The 23,703-nt window shown below is 47.5% G+C and overlaps 1 protein-coding gene across 1 annotated transcript in view; it reads right to left on the reverse strand.

Moving 5' to 3' along the window:
• XRN2 (5'-3' exoribonuclease 2) overlaps nt 1-23,703 on the reverse strand; it is a 115,206-nt gene that overhangs the window by 89,315 nt on the left and 2,188 nt on the right. Inside the window, exons 2-3 of the mRNA XM_056862525.1 lie at nt 2,641-2,768; nt 2,451-2,562 (exon numbers count right to left, since the gene is read on the reverse strand). Coding sequence (XP_056718503.1) covers nt 2,451-2,562; nt 2,641-2,768 — 240 coding nt within the window. The remainder of the gene's footprint in view (nt 1-2,450; nt 2,563-2,640; nt 2,769-23,703) is intronic.

The following is a 23,703-nucleotide window of genomic DNA, read 5'->3' on the forward strand; positions in this document are numbered from 1 at the left end:
TAGCCTGAAATCTCAATCAAAGAAAGAGGACTGTAAAATCACAGAAGAGCCTTTGCCAGCTTAGCTTACTGTACCAGAGACTCGCTTATAATAAATGACAAAAAACCCAAGGTGATTGCTTTTGGTAAACATCATGAAAAAGGGGCCTGGTATAAAAAAGGGGAAAGAATCGAACAGGTACCGTCCATCAAATACCTAGAGGTGACTTTTCAATCGAATGGTCTAAAAACGGAACATCATAGGCAGGTCGCGAATTTAGCTGAAAGATCATCCTATAATATAGTAAAATTCTTTTGTACAAGGGGAGCCTGCTTTATTCCAGCGGCCCTTAGATTGTTTCAGGCAAAGCTGATGGCCCAGATGTTGTATGGAACCTTACTGGGTTCCTCTATGTCCAGTTATGCCTCACTGGAGAGGGTCCAAGCTAAATTCCTTAGAGCAATACTCCAAGTTCCACCAAGCGTATCAAATTCCTGGGTGCGTTTGGAGACCAGGATGTTAAAGATGGAGGCTAGGATTGGTCTTTCCTCCATCTATCACCTTCCACTGAGAGGAGAGTCAAAAACTTGGGATTCTCCACCCACTTCCTGTTAGAGCTCAACGGTGACCACACAAAGCAACTAGTTAAGCAGAGGCTTTTTAATATTGAACGCCAAAACCAGCTTGTGAGCTCTCCAGCGTTTTTGGCCCCATACCTGTAATTCCTGGAAATAAGCAAAGAGGGGTTTTTCGTTAGCCAGACGTTCTGCCCTACCTTCGGCGATTCTAGAAGCCAGATTTAAGAGGCTATCAAGATTAGAACGGGGCTGTCCCTGTAAGTCGGGTAAAGTTGAGTCTATTGAGCACGTTTTCTTCAGATGCTCTTTCTATGAGGAAGCAAGACAAGCTAATTTCCCCTCTCTTTAATCTAACAAAGGATAGCTCTGAGGAAGGGAGGCTGAGGAATCTCCTATGGAAGGGTCAGCCCAGATGATGAAACAAGTAGCTAAATTTTGTGCTGCAATATACAAGATCCACCAGGCAAAACGGGGGCTTGGCAATCAAACCTAAAATGGAGAATGTTATTTTAATCTGAGATTTTTAGCTAATTTATTTATCTATTCTATTTTTTAATTCTGCTGACGCTAACACATATCTGTCAGGTTCTTCACTGAACACAAGATCCAGTCAGGCTCTTGACATAAGTTCAGGCCGAGTTCTGGCCACAAGTCAAGTCCTTGGTTCCCAGGGCCGGAAGCTCCTGTGTATCTCCTGTGTATCCTTCGTTTGTGCCGGCTCTCACAGCTGCGGCGTGTTTAGTCTGCGTTCATGGGAACTGCTTATCTCGCTGCAGCCTAGCAATGTTTATCTTATTCTCCTTTCCTAGTGTTTTGAAGCAAGTAACCTGTACTGGGCCTCCAATGATAACCTTTCCTGCCTGCGTGCAGTCAGTTCTTTAATTTGCCTTTTAGTTCTTAATAAAGTTTTACTGCTTCAGATCTACCTGTCTGGATGAGTTTGCTTGAGGGATACTAGGGAACTATGCCTGAGACTGACAATATCTATTGCTGATTGGGGCCAAAAACGCCGGAGAGCTTACAAGCTCATTTTGGCACTCAATGTCAAAAAGCCTCTGCCTAACTAACTGCTTTGCTTGGTCACCGCTGAGCTCTAACAGGAAGTGGGTGGAGAATCCCAGGCTTTTGACTCTCCTTTCAGTCTGTTGCCACCATCTGGATTTAAGGTCATCACCAAAGAGTAATGGCAGAAGGCCTTCAGTTGCCCCCAACACTCTCAGCCAGAGATAAATGGAGGAAAGACAAATCCTAGCCTCCATCTTTAACATCCCAGCTCCAAACGCACCCAGGAATTCGATACGCATGGTGGTACTTGGAGTATTGCTCTAAGAAATTTAGCTTGGACCTGCTCCAGTGGGGCATAACTGGACATCGAGGAACCCAGTAAGGTTTCATATAGCATCTGGGCCATAGACTTTGCCTGAAACAATCTAAGGGCAACTGGAATAAAGTAGGCTCCCTTGTACGAAATTTTTTTACTATATTATAGGACGATCCTCCAACACACCAAGGTAAGTATAAAATGGAGACAGAATGGAAATATTTCTTTATTTAAAGGAGCACCTAGGTAGCCGGATAACCTTACCACCTTTGGGGAACCCAAATTTGCTACAGAAAGGCATGTTCATTTTGTCTAGATGGCTTCTGCTATTTCCATATGCAGAATGAATCAATGATACAGCTCCACAGACACAATAGCTCTGAAATCTTATCTTCCATAAACTGACTAAATAAGCTAGAAGCCAAAATGAACTGAACCAGTACTGAAAGTGGAAATTAAACTATAGCAGAGTAAGATAGCTCAACAATTGAGAGCTGATTTGCAGCAACATTTAACTCAAGAAACTACATGAAAGAACAACCCATAAAAGAACAGCCATTTCTCATACTTACCACTCCATCTATAGCCATGTAGAGAAGCCGCCTTGGTCTCACAATGTTGAAAAGCCTATCAATGTACTCAAAAATGGCCACCATCATTTCATCTTCATTTTTGGGTGCTGGCCTGCAATGTAGGTCATTTTTTAATACTCCAAACCATGCTTTAAGCACACTAACCACTCAAAATATGCACGTCACTCACTTATCCTCAGGATGTGTACAGGGATGGATGATGCCGTTCATATCCAAGTACAAGTTATCAAATTCCACTTCATTTGGGTTTGGCTTGCTGGTATCAACTGGAATTTTGACCCCGTTGCATTCTTTTGGCTGCAAGAGTACACACACTGCACTCAGACATCTACATCATATTTATTTATTTAATTCATTGGATTTATATCCCACCCTCTATCCCAGCCAAAGCCGGGCTCAGGGCAGGTCACTTCAGCAACGGATCATTAAAAAAAAATTCAATTTCATACAATATTAATTTAAAACAAGCAATTCTCAGTTAAAATAAATTATAATCAAAATATTGCAATCCAAAGGGAAACAACAGAATTCAAGGAAACCAGACGGAAATGGAAAACAAATGGAACAGCATACTAGGAGGAACCCTATTTGGGTGGAAATGCAGCATAAAAATGTTTTAAATAAATAGGAGTCCTGGCTGGAACAAAACTTTGTTAAGATTTCTGTTTAATTTTGCTGCCACAGGCTAACATGGCTATCCCTCTAGAAACACAACCTATGAGAAGCAAGACCACTCTTTCTTGGTCATGGGAGTCTTTTCTTCCATGCTCCGGGTCCAGTGGAGGTAGAAAGTGTTGTTAAGTCACAGAATCTTATGGCGACCTCTGGTGGCTTGCCATTGTCAGAGGTGGTCTGCCATTGTCGACCTCTGCGCAGCCACTCCGGACTTCCTTGGTGGTCTCCCATCCAGGTACTAACTAGGGCTGACTCTGCTTAGTTCCCAAGGATGAGACTGGGCTAGCCTGGCCAACCAGGTCAGGGCCTGGGTCCAGTACCTTCAGCCAAACTCCAAAAGACTTTGCACTATACCCACGAACCCCAGAAAATCTCCATTTTCAATTGCTACCATTTGTCTGGTTCTCATACTGCCAGTCTATTGTTTCACACTGAAGAAATGCAACCCACAATATAAACATTGCAATCTATACATTTGCAGTTAGCTAGGATTCACAGTATGACCAATATTAAACAGGAAATAGAAGTGATATAACACAAGCTGAAGTAGGAAATCAAATTTCTCACTGTCTGAGGAATCCAGCACCTGGAATTACACACAAAGCTACCTTATACTGAATCAGACCATCAGTCCATCAAGTTCAGTATTGTCTAGTCAGACTTGGCAGCAGCTCTCCAGGGTCTCAGGCAGCGTTCTTTCATATCAACTCCTACCTGAGCCTTTTTATCAGAAGATGCCGGGGACTGAACCTGGGACTTTCTGCATGCCAAGCAGATGCTCTACCACTGAGCCACGGGACCTCCCATGAAGAAGAGCCCTGCTGTATCAGACCACTAATTGATCTAGTCCAGCATCCTGTTTCACACAGTAGCCAACCATTTCCCCTATAGGGTCAACAGGAGGGCACAGAGCCCAAGGCATACTCCTGATGTCGCCTCATAACACTGATATTTCAGAAGTTTGCTGTTTCTGAATATGGAGGTTCCACTTACCCACCATGGCTACTCACCATCCTCCAACAACCGGAACCTCTTTTAAAGGCACTTATGCTCACAGATCATCCGCATCTCCAATCCCATGCATCTCTGCACCCCCATATATCTTGCCACCCTGTACATCCCCAAACTTTCTGCCACTCTGGCTGAACAGTAAACTATCATTAGCCAAGAACACCTCAGTGTGCAGCTCCAGCTGTTCCCAGTACTGCTACTGCACAGGTATCAGGAGATTTATGCTGTGGGGGTGGGATAAGGTAGAGGACCCTCAGAGTGCTAGGAAACGGATCATAAAGAATTTCACAGGAGCATTAGGACGGACACTTCCCACCATTGGTTCTTGTAGGTTATCCAGGCTGTGTGACCGTGGTCTTGGTATTTTCTTTCCTGACGTTTCGCCAGCAGCTGTGGCAGGCATCTTCATCTCCAAGACCACGGTCACACAGCCTGGATAACCTACAAAAACCAATGAACTCTGACCGTGAAAGCCTTCGACAATAACTTCCCACCATGCCTACAAAACTAAGCATCTCATGCACTGCTCAGACTCTAGAGCAGAGCATTATTCCTCCAAGGAAAATTTAACAACGACATTTTGCGCTTCCCTGTGACTTAAAACAGCAAAGAGCTCTCAGAAATGTGGAACATCGGTCCCCTGGAGTGCACTAAAACACCTTCCAACTGTTGGCTTGGTGTCTCAGATGCAGAATACGTCAATATCCTATAGTATTTGGCAAATAGTATTTTATTTTTAGTCAAAATTTTGTTATTTTAAGGACATGTAATCTGACATATGGTTTCTGTTTTTTTAAGTTCTGTAGTTTCATGTCTTTAAGGCCTAGTGAAGGGATGAATACAGTACTTAGTTGCCACAATCTCTAAGCATTTTAGCCTGCCCTGTCTACAGACTAGTGTGGAGCTGGAATGGAGAGAAAGCTGTGAGCCAGAAAATCCCTGGCTGAACTCTCATGCCAGTTGTGGAATCACTGGATTGCCTCAGACAAGCCACTCTCAGCCTCACAGAAACCAAAAACCCAGTCTGCATCACTGGAAACTGTACTGACCTACTGAACAGGGTTCCTGTAATGACAATGGATATAATATGCTATAATCGCTATAACCACTGATAATCACTCAACCACAGAAGCAGTTATTCTGCTGGATTTCAAGAGCTTCCACTGAAGAGACGCAGGCTATCATCTCCCTAGCTCCTGATGCACTGGAGAGAGATTCTGAGGCAGAGCAACTGGCAATCCTACAGATCCAAAGTTAACCTGAGATCCGGCCTGAGGAAGTGCACTCTGCAGGCTACTCAGAGGAGACATCAGACATACGAGAGACTCCAATTCCTGAAATGAAGGGCCAGAATTTCTACACCTCTATCACATTTCCAACTGCTCAAGGACCCCCTTGGAAACTTTCAGCAGAAAAGACTGATGGCAGCCACAAGTAATAGTGGATTCCAGGCTAGAGCACGACCCTTTGAAGCTCTAACCAACTCTCAACAAAGGGGTAGGGCTTAAGCACTCAGAAAGCCTACAGGAGGCGATGTGAAGAAGATTTTGCTGGCATTCTCCTAGCAAGCCAGCAGCAGTTGAGCTCCACGTAGGCTAAGCTTGTCTTCTTTTTCCTGCAGGTAGTATAAAGCTTAGACATGGGCAGAGGCACAAGCCGAAGGGCTCTTGGCCCATGGATCAGAGACAGTACCTGTGGATAAGCTAGCTGTTGATTCCCGGCCCACTCAAGCCATGACGTTGTTCTTGGTTTACTTACATTGTATGTGTTTGTGGTAAACTACTTTGGGTCCCCTTGGGGAGAGAAGTGATATAGACATACTTAAAATAGTCAAGTGTTTCTGTTTACTTAAGACCTCTTGGACACACACCTTAACGTGGTGAGGGGGTTTGTGTGGGTCAGCAAAGCTGGGAGCAATACCGTAAGGGGCCCAGACTCTGTCAAGAGGCTAAACTCCTTGCAGTCACTCAAGATGGAATGGTCACAGATGAGATACCAGACTAAGATGCGTTCAACTAGACCACTTTCCTTCACATCTGCCGCCCCTTTGTGAAATCGATTGCACAGCGTCTCCTAAAGAAAAGAGCATCACGTTTCTTACAGAAGGCGGGACAGCAGAGCTCCTCCCCTGGGTCTAAGTCAATGTGCAGGTATACTTCCAGAGTTCCCACCCAAAAAGAGTGGGAACCGTTCAGAGGGAGAGGGAGGGCTCAACTAAAAGGTGGGCCTGGGAGGCAGTGAACAGGCTCATAATAAATAAAAATATTAAGGACATAAGAACAGCTCTCCAGATAAGGCCGCTTTGTTTATATTTACTCATTTCATGCATATCCCTGTTTCCTCCTTAATGGGGACTCCAAGCAGCTTACAACCTCCTCCCCTCATCTGTTTTCTCCACACAACACCCCTGTGAGGTAGGTCAGGCTGAGCATGCGCGACTGGCCCAAAGTCGCACAGTGAGCTTCCCTTGCATACTGCAGGTTTGAACATGGGTCTCCAAGATACTAGTCCCACACATTAACCCCTATAGTACAGTAACATTTCAGCCACTACTTAAGCTACATAATAATCAGATTATACGTTGTTAGTTCCATTTTATAAAACTCGCCCCTAAGCCTACCCTGCATTTTATTACTACATCGGTTAAAATCAGTATTCCCATTCGATATATTCTACTATAATCTACTCTAAACAATTAAAAATTCAATTGGGCGTAATCAAAGAGGAAAACTGAATTTTAACAGCTTCTCCATCTCTTGGGGGATTCCTATCCAAAATCTCTTAACTTTTTTGCAGGACTACCAGGTATGAAACCACTATAGTACACTAACATATGATATGCAGCTCTTAGGCACAGATTCACTGAATACGTGAAGCTGCCTTATACTGAGTCAGACTCCTCCAGTACAATCTTCTCTGGCTGGTAGTGGCTTCCCAGTGTCTCAGGCGAAGGTCTTCACCATCACCTACTGGTGGTGGAAAGTGCCGTCAAGTCCAAGCTGACTTATGGTGACCCCATAGGGTTTTCAAGGCAAAACAGAGGTGGCTTGCTATTTCCCGCCTCTGCATAGCAACCCTGGACTACCTTAGTGGTCTCCTACCCAAGGACTAACCACGACTGACCCTGCTTAGCTTCCGAGGTCTGGGTCATCCAGGTCAGGTTATCACCTACTACCTGACTCTTTTTTAACTGCAGATGCCAGGGACTGAGCCTAGGATCTTCAGCATACAAAGCAACTGTTCTCCCCAAGAAGAACAGGCCCACCCGATGAAGCCCTGGTGGCCATTAGTCAACTACCCAATGTTAGATCAGACACCTATTTGCTGCTCATCACCTTTTAAAGTGCCCATGGGAGAAATCTATTATCCAGCATTTTATCCTCAGTGCAGGGTGAGTAAAATATGACCTTCGCAAGGGGAGAGAAGGGTCTCACTAAACTTTCAAATGCCCCCCATTCCACCAAACCCTGATTTGCTAATCGTCCCTGTGAAGAATCCTCAAACCTGTCTTCTGCTGACTTCTTCCCTATATGTCAATCTCCTATAAGCCATACTGAGCCTTGCAGGCTCACAACTTTGCTAAAACAGGTCATTTAAAATTTCACTTACCGTATATACTCGCGTATAAGCCGAGTTTTTCAGCCCCAAAAAAGGGCTGAAAAAGCCGAACTCGGCTTATACGCGGGTCAATACGGTAGGGTAGGGGAGGGGGGAGAAGGGAGGAGGGAAGAGGGAGGAGGAGGGGGGAACTTACTGCCGCCGCCGCCGGGCCCACGCCGCTTCCTGGTGCCAAGAGCGGCCTGGGGCGGCTGCTCCGGCCCTCGCCCGGCCGCGCCGCCGCTTTTGGCGGCCGAGAGCGGCCTGGGGCGGCTGCTCCGGCCCTCGCCCGGCCGCGCCGCCGCTTCTGGCGGCCAAGAGCGGCCTGGGGCGGCCTTCTGCAGCTGCAGGGAGGCTGCCCCGGCCCTCGCCCGGCCGCACCGCCGCTTCTGGCGGCCGAGAGCGGCCTGGGGCGGCCTTCTGCAGCTGCAGGGAGGCTGCCCCGGCCCTCGCCCGGCCGCACCGCCGCTTCTGGCGGCCGAGAGCGGCCTGGGGCGGCTGCTCCGGCCCTCGCCCAGCCGCGCTGCCGCTTCTGGCGGCCGAGAGCGGCCTGGGGCGGCCTTCTGCAGCTGCAGGGAGGCTGCTCCGGCCCTCGCCCAGCCGCGCCGCCGCTTTTGGCGGCCGAGAGCGGCCTGGGGCGGCTGCTCCGGCCCTCGCCCAGCCGCGCCGCCGCTTCTGGCGGCCGAGAGCGGCCTGGGGCGGCCTTCTGCAGCTGCAGGGAGGCTGCTCCTGCCCTCGCCCAGCCGCGCCGCCGCTTTTGGCGGCCGAGAGCGGCCTGGGGCGGCGGCTCCGGCCCTCCCCCAGCCGCGCCGCCGCTTTTGGCGGCCGAGAGCGGCCTGGGGCGGCCTGGGGCAGGTGCTCCGGCCCTCGCCCGGTCGCGCCCCCGCTTCTGGCGGCCGAGAGCGGCCTGGGGCGGCCTTCTGCAGCTGCAGGGAGGCTGCTCCGGCCCTTGCCCAGCCACGCCGCCGCTTCTGGCGGCCGAGAGCGGCCTGGGGCGGCTGCTCCGGCCCTCGCCCGGCCGCGCCGCCGCTTCTGGCGGCCGAGAGCGGCCTGAGGCGGCTGCTCCGGCCCTCGCCCGGCCGCGCCGCCGCTTCTGGCGGCCGAGAGCGGCCTGGGGCGGCGGCCCCGGCCTCGCCCGGCCGCGCCGCCGCTTCTGGCGGCCGAGAGCGGCCTGGGGCGGCCTTCTGCAGCTCCAGGGAGGCTGCCCCGGCCCTCTCCCGGTCGTGCCGCCGCCAGGAACGCGCCGCTTTCTCCTGCGCCAGGAGCCCAGGTAAGCCTGCGGGGGGGGAGGGGTTATAAGCCGACCCTCGGCTTATACGCGGGTGCCTAATTTTTCCCCATTTTTGGGGAGAAATTAGGCACCTCGGCTTATACGCGGGTCGGCTTATACACGGGTATATACGGTATTCATTTATACCTTGCCTTTCTCTCCATAGGAGACCCAAAGCAGCTTACATCATTCTCCTCTCCTCAATTTTAACCCAGTGGCAACCCTGTGACTGGCCCCAAGTCACCCAGCAAGCTCCCATGGGAGACTGGGGATTCGAACCTGGGTCCTCCACATCCTAGCCTGGCACTCTAACCATTACACCACACTGGTTCTCTCAATGCACCTGACATCCTTCCCACTTCTGTATAAACAGACGTGGCGCAAGGAGCTAGAGGTCAGTGGGCCCAAAGCAATACAAGGGCATACATAGCCCGAGGAAAGATTGCTAACATGCAAACAGCATGCAAAACTACTACTATTAAACATATTGTTTAGGTTCTGTTTAGGTCTCCAATTGGTAGCTCGTTGGCTGCTGCTGAGGAGCTCACACATCCCCCTAAAGGCCCAGGATAAGATCATGAAAAGATCTGCTCTAGGTACTTTAAAAAACCCTTTTATTTCATAGGATTTTTCTCTGTGCTGCTTAGAAGAAGAAGAGTTGGTTTTTATATGCCGACTTTCTCTACCACTTAAGGGAGACTCGAACAGGCTTACAATCACCTTCCCTTCCCCTCCCCACAACAGACACCCTGTGAGGTGGGTGAAGCTGAGAGAATGTGATGTGGTCAAGGTCATCCAGCTGGCTTCGTGTATAGGAGTGGGGAAACAAATCCAGTTCACTAGATTAGCCTCCGCTGCTCATGTGGAGGAGTGGGAAATCAAACCCGGTTCTCCAGATCAGAGTCCACCGCTCCAAACCACCGCTCTTAACCACTACACCATGCTGGCTTAGCTTCGTTTTTGGTTCTCTTCCTTCCTAGCCCACATTCTATTTCTAGGACAGAACAAAACCTAGTAACATGCTGGCGCGGGGGGGAGGGGGCAGGACTCAGCGTATGTTCATTACTGAGAAGTAGTTCTCATTAAAGAAAAGGTTGCCGACCTCTGGTTTAAGCATTTTTAATGGAACAGAAGACGTATGATAACTATTAACTCAAAAAACTATCTAGATAGAATTACTGCTGGTGTAAGCTGCAGTACTGCACTTGAAGCTCTGCTCACAACCTGAGTTCAACCCCAAAGGAAGTCAGTCTCAGGTAGCCGGCTCAAGGTTGACTCAGCCTTCCATCCTTCCGAGGTAAGTAAAATGAGTACCCAGCTTGCTGGGGGTAAAGTATAGGACTAGATCCAAAGAATCATGAACAGAACTTTGCTGGCAGATCCTGCCTCTTCCTGTTTTCTGCACACGCAACCTTTGCCACCAAAAGGGCTGCTCCCCCCGGGGGTCAGAGGACCTTCAAAGTTCCGTTTGTGTCACCTTTTGAGTCTACAAAACTGACCATTTTTCTACTAAATTACCAATTTTCTACTAAATTAACAGAAAACCAGTTTACTACTATTTTAAAAACAATTTTTATATTTATGACAACATATGTGGTTCTGGTCTTCCAAAGCACTATTTTACCCTCATCATGAGAGGTAGGTTAGACTTCAGAGTGACTTGGAGAACACCATTCAGGAAGCTTTGTGTGTGAGAAAGGATTTTAACCCTAATCCAGATTCTGTCTCCTATGTCAGTGTCTCATGTTGATAAATAATTCCCTAACTTAAAACTGGGCAACCGAATAAAAACAGAACCCACACAGAAATCTTGCCCTCAATACAAAGCAGGATAATTGGTCTGTTGAGTAGCTCACATGGAGGTATGATGGGCTCAGTGTTGAAGCACCCTCTTTGCATAAATAAAATCCCAAATTCAACTCTCAGCGTGTCCTTTTAATGAATATTAGAAAGCAGGATTGAGAGAGACTCTGAGCTTAATATGTTGGAGAGCTGCTGACAGTCAAGAGTCGAATGGTTGAGCTTTTGCAGGCCCACAACCCTGCAATCTGTCCTCTATCTCTCTTTCGCAAGTCTTGCACTTTAGGGGGTTGCACTCCCCCTAAAGGATCAGGCTCAAACCTTGGGGGTACTCCTGGACCCGAGCGCCCTCTTGGATAAACAGGTGGCAGTGTCTTTCACCAACTTCATCTGTTCCTGAGAAGGAAAGATCTTGCCACTGTGGCTGGTGCCAAAGATTATATTGAGATTATATTGCTGCAAGGTGGTCTATGGGGGGCTGCCCCTGAAGATGGCCCAGAAGCTACAGTTGCTACAGGATATTGTCTCCAGAGCGCTGACCGGAGTGTGTAATAGGGACTATAATCACTCCAATCTTGTTCCATCTATACTGGTGTCAGATTCTAGGACTCCGTTGCCTCTCAGGAATCATCAACTTCACTCCAGACGTTAGCAGAGAGTTAAAGTAGAATTTATTTGAAAGGAAGGGTACAGTAATCCATGAAACACAACGTTACAATGGCGCAAAATCATTTGGAGGGCATTCTTATAGAGTACACAAGCTAGAGAATTCACACCTTAAAATCAGAGCAGGATTACAATCAGGAAGTCACTTTGAAATGGAGATCTCTCGAGCTTTTGGCTGTTGCCTCTTCCTTCCTTTCTCTTTCCCACGGGAAGGAGAGGTGAAACAAAAGTCACCCCGCTATCCAGGGTCCGATTGCATGCCCTCACTGACACTCCGCCTCCCCAAAGGCCCCCCCCCAGATCTCCTGGTTTGTCAGGGTAATGGCGATGGAAAGCCGCTACAAGGGTTGGAGCCTGTACGTGAACAGCGGACACCCACTCATCGTGACTGGAATTTAAATGTTTCCAACGCACAAGATATTCCAGTCGGCCCCTGCGCCTCCGAGAATCGAGCACCCTGGAGATTTCAAAGTGCTGTTCGCCCTGCACCATGATGGGAGTTGCCGCTTCGGGTTCGGGGTGCCATTCTGGTGCTTGTAGAAAGGGTTTTAGCAGACTCACGTGAAACACTGGGTGTACCCCTTGTAAGGATTTGGGTAGTTCCAACTCCACCGTAACCTCATTGATAACTCGGGAGATAGGAAACGGACCCACAAATCGTTGACCCAATTTTTTACACGGGCGTAAAGACCTGAGGTTCTTAGTGGAAAGATACACGACTTCCGGTGGTGCTGCTGGGGAGAGCACTCCATTTCCCCAGGCTGTCCTGGGAGAAATCCAAGTTTGCGTTATTTCTGGGGTACATAGATACCCCAATCCGACCCTTGCAAGTGGGTTGGAAAGCAGGAACTCCCTGCAGCCCGCAAACGCGGTTTGACCTCCTAGGTACTCTGAGGGGGCTTTTTAAGCCCCTCGGAGTCCTGGACGCCGGTCCTGCGAGGGCACTAGGGAAGGACATCGCCAAAACGCAACTTAGGCATCAAGCTCCACCCTCCACCACCTTAATACCAACATAAGGACTACATAAAGAAAAGAACCTCACCTCTTGACACCCAAGTGAGTACAAAAGAACTCTTCGTCTACTTACTGGAAACTTGAACAGACGGGGGGCTGATAAGAATATTTCTGGGACCCCCATTCCTCCTTAATCCGAACTGAAAAAGTTTGATCTGAGTTAGCCATCGGGATTAGCGACAGGAGCCTTATCAATCCGATCAGCCTAAACCATAATAAAGAGTCGGAAGGATACCTTTTGATTGACAAGAACTATCACCAATGGGTCCAAGGGAAGGGGAGGGTGATTTTTCTTCCTGATTTTCCGGCGAAGAATATCCTGCCACGTTTGCAGTAAGGGAGCGCCTGGAACGGAAGACCCTCTATAACAACCTATCTATCATCGGAACTAAAATAACAGGAAGTAGTTGTAGGACCGATTACGCGTCGCACTCGAGTTACTTGGAAATCATTCCTGAAGGAACAACCATCGAGAAGAGGCGGTAGAAGGTCCACGGCACTAGCAACTTCCTGTATACTTCCTGATCAGCCTGACCTAGAGCGACCGAAAAAAACTCACTGGTATTCAAAACTTTAAAACGCAATTCTAGAGCCAATTTCGACTCTTTTCAACCCGAAAAAATTATAAGGCTGATGTTTGAATTATTATCTTTTAATTAGAACTTTAAAGGCCCTATCTGTGGACATGTATTTTACCAGCTTCTTTTGGCTTAATACATAGCCCTGCTCCTATGAAATCAAAGGGAATTTTACAGAATTCAAACATGGAAAAAAAATACAGGACATGCTTGCTAAACATTCTGAGGCGACAATTAAACAATTAAAACAGATTTCAACACAGATGGCTCAACTGATTTCAATGATGACGACTCTTGACCAATCATCACAGGTAGGCAATCAGAAGTTGGATCTGGTTATAGAAGACATAAAAGTCTTGAAAATTCAAACGATGACCACAAATACAGACATACAAGCAATGGACTCTTCTGCCCAAAAAGTCATGGAAGAATACAAGGATACAAAGAAGAAGACAAAAGTTCAAGAAAGCAACCAGCCGGCGATAAAGAGATCAGACATACAAGAAATAGACTTTTCATTTAAAAAAGTCATGGAACGACGTGTGGATATAAGGAAGAAGAGAGCAGGTCAAGGAATACAGATTGAAGCCACGATGGAGATGAAGCCCAGAAAGAGTTATTTTTGGATACGTATCCTGTCTGAGGAAATGAGAGAGAACAAAGAAATCCTGTTCCCATACCTGACTGGCCTATTTCAGTTACAGAAGGAACTATTAGACCATGGTTAAAGGATTGATTTAAATATGATTGCTGGATCCAAAGGCTTTGATAGTGTGGACGGGTGGCATGGCTATTAATGATGTAGTGGAATTAAGATTAAGACATCATTTTGGGAATAAAGGGCTAGAAATTTTTGAGAAAAAAGACTGGATTGTTAAAATGTTTGAAGTGGCAGAAATGGCAAAACTCACAGCTATTCTAAATGAAGAAAATGACGTTCGGTTTCTGGGGGAATGGGGGGCGTGGATGCATTATTGTGAATATGAGTTAAAATTGGGAAGAATGGAAGAATATTTTCTAATCTGATCCAGAGGATTATTTTTGGGTTTTTTTTATAATGAATAAGCATAATTATATTTACTAACAGATTATGGTTTTTTTTATACAGGATATTGATAGTTTATTAAGATTAGATTAACTACGACGAGATGAACTTTTTATTAAGAGGAAGATAGAGGTGAAGGGGAAGTCAAAATTTTCCATTTCTTTTTTTTCTTTTTTTCTTTATTATATGTTATGGAACTATAACAACTTTAGGTTAGAATTGAAATTTTATATTGTCATAGATGTTGTTTAATGCAATGGAAAATTTTTAGTATAAAATCCAATAAAATCTATATTAAAAAAAAGAAAAGAAAGATACACCTTCCCTCCGACCCTCAATTCCCACTGAGGTGCTCTGTGTTTGTCTGCTTGTACTTTGTACCTGTCTTTAGCCTGTTCCAGGTTTTTTACAAGCCAGGGCCAAGTGTTCCTCACTGTGTGAGCCCATTTAGACACCTCGGGGGGATCGCCTTCTGGTGGGGTAGGTACAGCCCCTAATGGTCCAAAATCCATCCCATAAACTGCTTTGAATGGGCTCATCCCGGTTGCAGAGTGTACCGAGTTATTGTAGGCATACTCTGCCAGTGGCAGCAGATCAACCCAATTGTCTTGGTGATAATTAACAAAACAACGCAAATAACATTCTATCACCGCATTGACCCTTTCGGTCTGCCCATCCGTCTGGGGGTGATAGGCAGATGACACACCCAACTGCACACCTACAATTCCTAAGAACGCTTTCCAGAACTTAGACACAAACATCGAGGCTCTGTCCGAAATTATCTTCTTCGGAAATCCGTGTAGTTTAAATATGGTATGTATGAATAAACGAGCCAATTTGTGTGCAGATGGCATCCCTTCGCACGGCACGAGATGAACTTGCTTAGAGAAAAGATCCGTGATTACCCACAGGACAGTCTTCCCCTGACTGGACGGGAGGTCTGTTATGAAGTCCATCCCAATCACTTGCCAGGGTGCCTCGGGAGTTTCTAGGGGCTTTAGTAATCCCGGGGGTTTTCCCATCAAACGTTTACTAGTTGCGCACACAGGGCAGGATTTGATAAATACCTCGATGTCTTGGCGCATCCCAGGCCACCAAAACTGTCTTCTTATTAGGTGCAAGGATTTAACAAACCCAAAATGTCCCCCTATAGTTGAACTGTGGCTCAATTCCAATACTTCTCGCCTCAGTTCCCTGGGCACGTAATGTTTGTTCTTACAGAGACCATTTTTGTCCGTCACCTGGGATGGGATAGATTCTTCCTCCCGCTCCCGCTGAAGAGCCTCCCCCCACCTTGTCTTGACTACCTCCGGGAGGCTTTCTGGAACTGCCCAGAGGCGGGGAATGGCAGCATCCGACCCCGGCAAGGAGGTGGGTACTGGCCCTTCAGCCTGGTCCCTTCGCTCTATTTGGGAAATTTCCCCCCCCTCCCCAGCGGTTGTGGTCGAAGGTTCCCCGGGGACTGCTGGGGATGAGGAGGTGGGAGAGACCACTTCTCGAGGAGGACTCGAACTCGAGTCTTGTGCCGCCGCGCGGCTTTGTGCTCTGGTCAGAACTCCTGCACTATTCCCCTCTGGAGTCAAACCCAGGTGTTCCCGTGTGAAAAGAGAACCCACCGGCCGCTCAACCTGACACTCATATTGCGGCATGCGAGACAGTCCGTCTGCTAAGCAGTTTTCTTTCCCAGGCATGTGTTTGATGGTAAAATGAAACTTAGAGAAAAAGGTTGACCAACGCACTTGTTTGGCGGACAGCTTCCGCTGACCCAAAATCGATTCGAGGTTACGGTGATCTGTACAGACCACAAAGGGCTCGGCCGCTCCCTCCAGGAACTGTCGCCAAACCGTGAGGGCATGTTTAATTGCCATGGCCTCCTTTTCCCCAATCGGCCAGTTGAGTTCAGGGCCAGAGAACTTCTTAGAAAAATATGCGCAGGGTCTAAGTCTCCCTTGATCATCCCTCTGAAGGAGTGCGCCTCCCATCGCCTTGTCCGAGGCATCTACCTGTAAGGTGAATGGCCTGGAGCAATCTGGGTGCGCCAGAATGGGTTCAGAGGTAAAGCGCTCCTTAAGAGTTTCAAAAGCCGCCTGACACCTGGCGGTCCAAGGTACCTGGTATTGTGCAAAGGTGGCCTCTTGCCCCTTCCCCTTGGTTTTAAGCAAATCAGTAATAGGCAAAGCTATTTGAGCGAAATCCTGAATAAAACTTCTATAAAAGTTCGCAAACCCCAAAAACTGCTGAACCTGTTTGCGAGTTCTGGGAGGTTCCCATTCTAACACTGCCTGCACTTTCTCCGGATCCATGCTTAACCCTTGGGGAGATATCACATAACCCAAAAATGACAATTGGTCCTGGTTGAATGCACATTTTGATAACTTAGCATACAAATGATTGTCTCTTAGACGACGCAACACCTCCCGCACCAATTCTCTGTGCTCTGCGGGATCCTTGGAGTAAATCAGCAAATCGTCGAGAAAGACTATTACACCTTGAAATAGGAGATCGTGTAGAATCTCATTAATTAATTGCATGAAGCACGAGGGCCCCCCCGACAGACCGAATGGCATGACTAAAAATTCAAACAAACCATAACAACAAGAAAAGGCTGTCTTAGCTTCATCCCCCTCCTTGATCCGGACCCTGTAGTAGGCTTCCGCCAGGTCAATTTTCGAGAAAACACAACCCTCCTGTAACGCGCTCAGGAGGTCCGGGATTAAGGGAAGGGGGTAGGCATTAGTTTCAGTAATCGCGTTAAGCCCCCTATAGTCTACGCACAGTCTGAGATCAGATGTACCTTTCTTCTTCACAAAGAAGCAGGGAGAAGAAAATGCAGCCTTGGACGGCCGTATGAAATCCCGCTTCAAGTTCTTGTCCAGAAATTCTCGCAGCACTGCTTTCTCTTGGGGACTCATGGAATAAACTCGGGCCTTGGACGGTTTAACGTCCTTAATCAGTTCGATGGCACAATCCGTAGTGCGATGAGGAGGCAATAAGTCACAGTCTGTCCCCTCAAATACATCTGCGAAATCACTATATTCTGGGGGCAACGTGGGTTCCTCCAAGGCAGCTGCGCTTCCCCCTCCGGGTAAGTCATCCCGGCTGTGTTTTTCGCACTGGGAAGCTCCAAACACCACCCGCCTTTGTTCCCAGTCAATGCTCGGGTTATGCCCCGCCAACCAATTGATGCCGAGAACCACCGGGTAGGAAATCTTAGGAACTACCGTGAAGTGGATCTGTTCCCAGTGGTTTCCCACCCCCAGCCACATCTTGCGAGTGTGCAAATGAACCGGCCCTCCCCGCAGGTCACTCCCATCCATTTGGTGGAAATGTAAGGGCTGGTCCAGTTCTCGAGTCCCAATTTTCAGGCGTTCTACCACCGCCTGATCAATTAGGGTCCGGGAGCACCCGGAGTCCACGATAGCCACAACGGCCACCGGTTCCCCCCCTTGGGGGTTTCGTAACACAACAGGTATCAACAATGTCTCTCCCTGATCACTCACCCTACATGGAGCCGGTTTGGTTTCTTCCGAGGGTGCCCTCTGTGCCGGTTCCCTCACAGAAGGCCGTCCTCGTTTTTTGCCGGTGAGGGGCTTCGGAAACTATCTCGGGTACAATGGTTGTGGAAATCCGATGAGGTTTCAGCTTGCAGGGCCGCCGCCCCACGGCGACCGTTCGTCCCCTCCGCTCTCCTGTGCTCCAGATTCCAAGGTGGTGTCGCCTCCCGCTCTTGTGTCGCCCTGTTGCTCGTCCCTTCTGACGGCGTGTTGGTACATTTTGCTGCAAAATGGCCCATCTTCCCACACTGAAGACAAGCTCCCTCCCTGAACCGACGTGCCCTGTCGAGACTGTAGACTCCTCGATGTCTTCCCTCTCGCCGGGAGCCTGCTGCGTTGTCCCCTCTCGCGGGCGGGATAGGGATCGTCTTCGAAGGACGATCCTTGGAGAACTGGAGGGTAAGCTTGCGATTCTCCACCAGGGCCGCCAAACTTACCCACCCCTCTACCGACTCTGGATCTCCCAAAGTCAAACAGCCATCCAGCACTTCCCACCGCAACCCTTCGCGGAAGTGCTGGACCTTGGTGGCCTCGCTCCACTCCCGTATCTTGCACGACAAAGATAAAAAGTCCTGTGCATACTCACTTACTGAGCGGGTTCCCTGCTTCAAACGACGCATGGCAATCTTTGCCTTTTCCCCCCGGTGGGGGTCTTCGAACCGGCGTCGCAGAGCGGACAAGAACTCATCCAGGGATGCCAAAACCCTAGGCATAGTTTCTGCCGCTGTCACTGCCCATTCCACGGCCTCTTTCTCCAGCAGGCTGATCACATACCTGACTCGAGCTTCTTCCGAGGCAAAGGTCTCCCCCTGGTCCTTCATGAAGCCGGAGATTTGGAGTAAGAAGTGAGGCAACTGTGAGCTGGATCCGTCGAAAGATACCTTCAGGTCTCTGGCCGTAGGGCGTCTGGGCGTGGGAGTCTCCCCAACAACGAGCGGCCCTGTAGTCGGCCGCGAATCCGTTTGGGGTGGTTGCACGGGCTGTCCAAGCCCCCTCACTGCCCCTAGAACAGCTGCCAGGTCCCGCTGCAAGGTGTCTAGCTGAGTCTGCAGGTCCCGATTCTGCAGAACGAGCATCTGATTCTGTCCGCGTATCAGAGTGGCCGCTTCTGCAGTGAGGGTAGGGGTGTGAGCGAGCGTGGGGTCCTTCCACCCTTCCCCTTCTCCATACCAAGCGGCCAGCGGTCCCCGGTAGAAGTCGCCTCCTGGTTCTGACGCTGCTCTCTGTCGCTGCCCGGCCCCCAAGAGTCGGGGGGTCCACGTCAGCCTCCCAGGGACATCGGTAGGCCCGGGTGGGCGCTGCTGCTCCGGGGTCGTTTCTCCTTGGCCAACCTCAATATCAGCGGGAGTCTGCCGAAGCTCCTCTCCCGCGTTGAGCGGCACCGAGGGTGGTACCGACATCCTAATACTATTTCTAACCCGAAAACAAAAAAGGTTGGGATTGTAACGTACTGTCAGATTCTAGGACTCCGTTGCCTCTCAGGAATCATCAACTTCACTCCAGACGTTAGCAGAGAGTTAAAGTAGAATTTATTTGAAAGGAAGGGTACAGTAATCCATGAAACACAACGTTACAATGGCGCAAAATCATTTGGAGGGCATTCTTATAGAGTACACAAGCTAGAATGTTTACAAGTAAAAGCTTTGAAATGCAAAACATCAGAGGTTCCCCAACACCAAGAGAGAGAATTCACACCTTAAGATCAGAGCAGGATTACAATCAGGAAGTCACTTTGAAATGGAGATCTCTCGAGCTTTTGGCTGTTGCCTCTTCCTTCCTTTCTCTTTCCCACGGGAAGGAGAGGTGAAACAAAAGTCACCCCGCTATCCAGGGTCCGATTGCATGCCCTCACTGACAACTGGCTCCCAATTTTCTTCTGGGTCTAAGTCAATGTGCAGGTATTGACCTTTAAAGCCCTACACAGCTTCAGACCAGCATACCTCAAGAACCCCCTACTCCCATGCGAACCTACCTGACCACTGCAGTCTTCTCCAGAGGTCCTGCATCAGGTGCTCCTGCCATATGAGGTTAGACAGATGGCAACCCAAGAAGAGGCCTGCTTGGTTGTAGCACAGACACTTTGGAACTCCCTCCCCAAGGAGATTCATCTGTTTCCCTCTAATGTTGTCTTCTACCAGAGAGTGAAGACTTCTTTGTTTTCTTTGGCATTCCCTCACTAACTCTTGTTAGCCCTCCTCCATTTGTGCATGGTATGTGTTTATGTTTGTGTGTTTATACACTTTATTTGTTTTAAATATATTTCTATTTAAAATGCTTTTTAATTGTTGAATTGTTTTAATGTTTGCCACTTGGGGAACCCTAAATTGGATGGAAAGGCAGTATCAAAATGTTTTCAATAAATACACTAACAAACTAATCTGCACCGTAAGCGAAATGTTGTTTCAAATTCTGCCAATTACCGTATATACTCGCGTATAAGCCGAGTTTTTCAGCCCAAAAAAAGGGCTGAAAAAAGCCAACTCGGCTTATACGCGGGTCAATACGGTAGGCGAGGGGAGGGGGGAGGGGGGAGGGATAGAGGGAGGGGGAACTTATCGCCGCTGCCGCCGCCATCCCACACGCCTTCTCTGCGGCCTGGGAGAGGCCTGCAGGGCCTGCCTGAGTGCAGGCAGGCCCCCCCCCGCCCCCCCCCACGCCTTTTTTGAGGCCTGCAGGGCCTGCCTGCGCTCAGGCAGGGCCCCGCTGCCGCCTCCGGCCTGCGTGCCTTCCCGGCCGCCACCTCCAGCTGATCAGCAGGCCTCGTCCTCCCGGTGAGTAAGGGGTTCAGGGGCTCTTCTCCCTCCCCCCTAGGGTGGCGCTGGGGTCAGGGTGGGCGTGGAGGGCCCGGGAGGGGGTGGCACTGGGGTCGGGGTGGGTCTGGAGGGCCCGGGAGGCCGGGCGGGAGGGCGACCTGGGGCAGGGGCATTGTGTAAGCCGACCCTCGGCTTATACACGGGTGCCTAATTTTTCCCCATTTTTGGGGTAAAATTAGGCACCTCGGCTTATACGCGGGTCGGCTTATACATGAGTATATACGGTAGTTAGCATTCGAAACATTGAGCTGGAAACGACTTTGAGGGGCATCTAGTCCAACCCCCTGCACAAAGCAGGAAATTCACAATTACCTCCTCCCCACTTCCCCACTGACCCCTGCTCTATGCCCATTACTTAGACAGAGAAGACACAGGAACACCATCTCCAAAATGCTTGCTCTTAACCATGGAATGTCAACCACTAACATTGATGCAATTTTATTTAAGTTTGTATACTCATTCCTAATGTCTCTAACTTGTGTTGTATATGAAGGTTTTCAAGAGGAACCTGGATGTGAGGACTGCATGAATCACTTTTTTCTCCCCTTTCAGCACATGAAGAGCCCCTCTCAAGTTTTCTGCATATGCAAGAGAACTTAACATATCACAGTTTTCCTTGCCCTTTCTCCAAGATCACATGGTGGTGTAAGGGGCTCTCCCCTCAATGTAAGATTGGGTAGACTGAGAGAAATCTAAATGTAGGTCTCCCTAGACTTTGTCCAATACTCTAACCACTACACTTTTTAAAAAGTTTTTAAAATTTTATTTTTAATACACAAACAAGCATTCAAACATTAAAACATAAATACCCATAATATTACATTATACATATATACGTGGAGTTTACCAATCAAGATTACAACTCTATTATCAACTTATTTGAATCACATTACAGTTTGTTCTTAACATATTTTTCCATATCTGATCATTTATTATTTATTACACATATATTACCTAAATCTTTCTTATTCTGTTTTCATTTAATTTAATTCTGTTCTAAATTTTTAGCTATGTAGTTTTTTATTCCATTTTTCATTAAATTCTGAAATTGATCTATTATGTATAAGACATGTCAGTTTTGCCATAGTTGTGTACTCAGTTAGTTTGTTAATCCATTCATCTAGATTTGGTATTTCTCCGCTTTCCATTTTGCCCCACTCTCTCTCTGGGAGGAAGGGGCTTAATGACAGTGGCAGGAGACCACTAATACTAAGCCAATGAATTCCAGACAACAGCAACAACAACGCCGTGTCAATTTTTCACTCAACAGGGAGCTACACCCAATTGTTGCTCTCCGCTAAGCATACCTGGATGGTGTATGTACTGGCAAACAGATGTGTTGCATTAACTTTTAGATGTACTCATAATAGGTTTTTATATTTTAAAAAGATGTATGATTCTCTTTATTCAAGTATGAAAAATGAACTAAGCTAAAGACATTCCCTTCAAACTCTGACTGACTCCTTGAATATGTAAGCAAAGCTCCAGGTTTTTTACTCCGAGATCATTTAGTACATAAAAAGATCCTAACAGCCCATTCCTGAGCTTTCGGTGTGCAGGGACGGCGAGGAGGAGGTACTGCCGTGGTGCCTCCTAAGAAGTTCCCTGCATGCCGAAAGCACGAAAAAAGCCTTTAACCACTTTTTTGGTGTAAAATGGGGCAAAAAAGCCCCATAGAGAATAGCGATGCTGCGCCTATAAAATAAATATGTTCTGTCTATAACCACTGCTGACAACTGTCTGCAGAGATCTGATTAGCATGACGTTGATTGCATCAAAACAAATTACAGAACTAAGTTGTTTTTATACCATGAGCTTTCTTAACAAAAAAGATCACTCTACATACCTTTATTTACTGTTATACAAGATGACACAATGCTACTGAACCGCTTTAGGGACCTACCTGCCCAAAGAGTAGTACCACCATAAGAGTACCAGCACGTTAATGGGATATATACTCAACTTCTCACAACAGGAAACACTGCAGCGTCTAATAGAAGGAACAGTGACCTCCAGGTCACGCGTTTCTGGGCAATTAAAGATACAGCTGCCTGATGTTTCCTTATATACCCTTTGGACCATCAAGTCCTCCAGCAACTCAAATACTAGGGCATCATTACTGTGTAAGTCGCATGCCATTATTCCTGATAAGCACTAATCACAGCTTGGCATAAATCCAACACATTAATGGCATAGATTCAACTTCTTTCAACAAAGAACCCAACAAGGAAAAGTTAGCAAATTCTAGCCAAAGCAGTTTCTTAAAGGAAGAAAATGTTACTATGAACAAAACTGGGTAAGTAACTCCTTTCTCAAGTTTTTCAGGAAGTGAAATAGAAGAGTTTTCAAAAGACCCTCAAATAACCACAGATGTCTCATCAATCCAAAGCAGCTCTCAAGGCCAGAAGTGACTCAACCTCATCAGCAGTGAAGGATGGAGCTAAACTGACCTCCTGCATCTCCTCACTCTCAAAATGACAATGCTAGGTGAGCTGCCTGGGAGTAGTATTCTCACCATTTTAAATGGTATGGCTTCTGGACTTTTAATAGCAACCTGATAAAAAGAAATAAGCAGACGTTCTTGTCATGGCCATAAGGTGCAGTGGAAGAAGCTTCATCTGTTTAATTACTACTTGATTAGACCGTTGTGAAAGGTAAAGCAGCAGAGCTAATGAAACAAACATGGAAGCAAGCCTGTTGGGGAATAAATCCTTCTGAACTCTATGACACTTACAGCTGGTTCAAATGTGCATGTACATCACCAGATGCATGTACATTTGATTACTAGTAACTGAATGTGTAAGCCAATTCTACTGAAAAGCATAATATCTCATACAGTGTGAGAATTCTACCTATAGCACACAAATTCGCTTCATTGTAAGGTACTGTAATAATTGTGAGCAAGAACACATTAATCTTCATACATGAAACTTGACAAATATCTTTGTTTCCTTGTATATTAATACTATTTTTTCTAAATCTTTTCCTGTCATTTAGTGTACAAATTTTGATGCTCCAACAGCTCAACAGTACCTCACAAACCAGTTGGCACTCTATTAAGTTATAACAACCAGCCCATTTGTATTGATCAAGATATACAAGACCGCACATCCTTCAGAACAAAAGAAAATATGAAAACTCTTGAACACTACTCCATAACAAGAGTCACTCTCTGACCAAGCACACTCCCATTATTATAGATTACTGAA

This window comes from Euleptes europaea, chromosome 17, assembly GCF_029931775.1.
Source record: "Euleptes europaea isolate rEulEur1 chromosome 17, rEulEur1.hap1, whole genome shotgun sequence".
In the NCBI taxonomy this organism is placed as follows: domain Eukaryota; kingdom Metazoa; phylum Chordata; class Lepidosauria; order Squamata; family Sphaerodactylidae; genus Euleptes; species Euleptes europaea.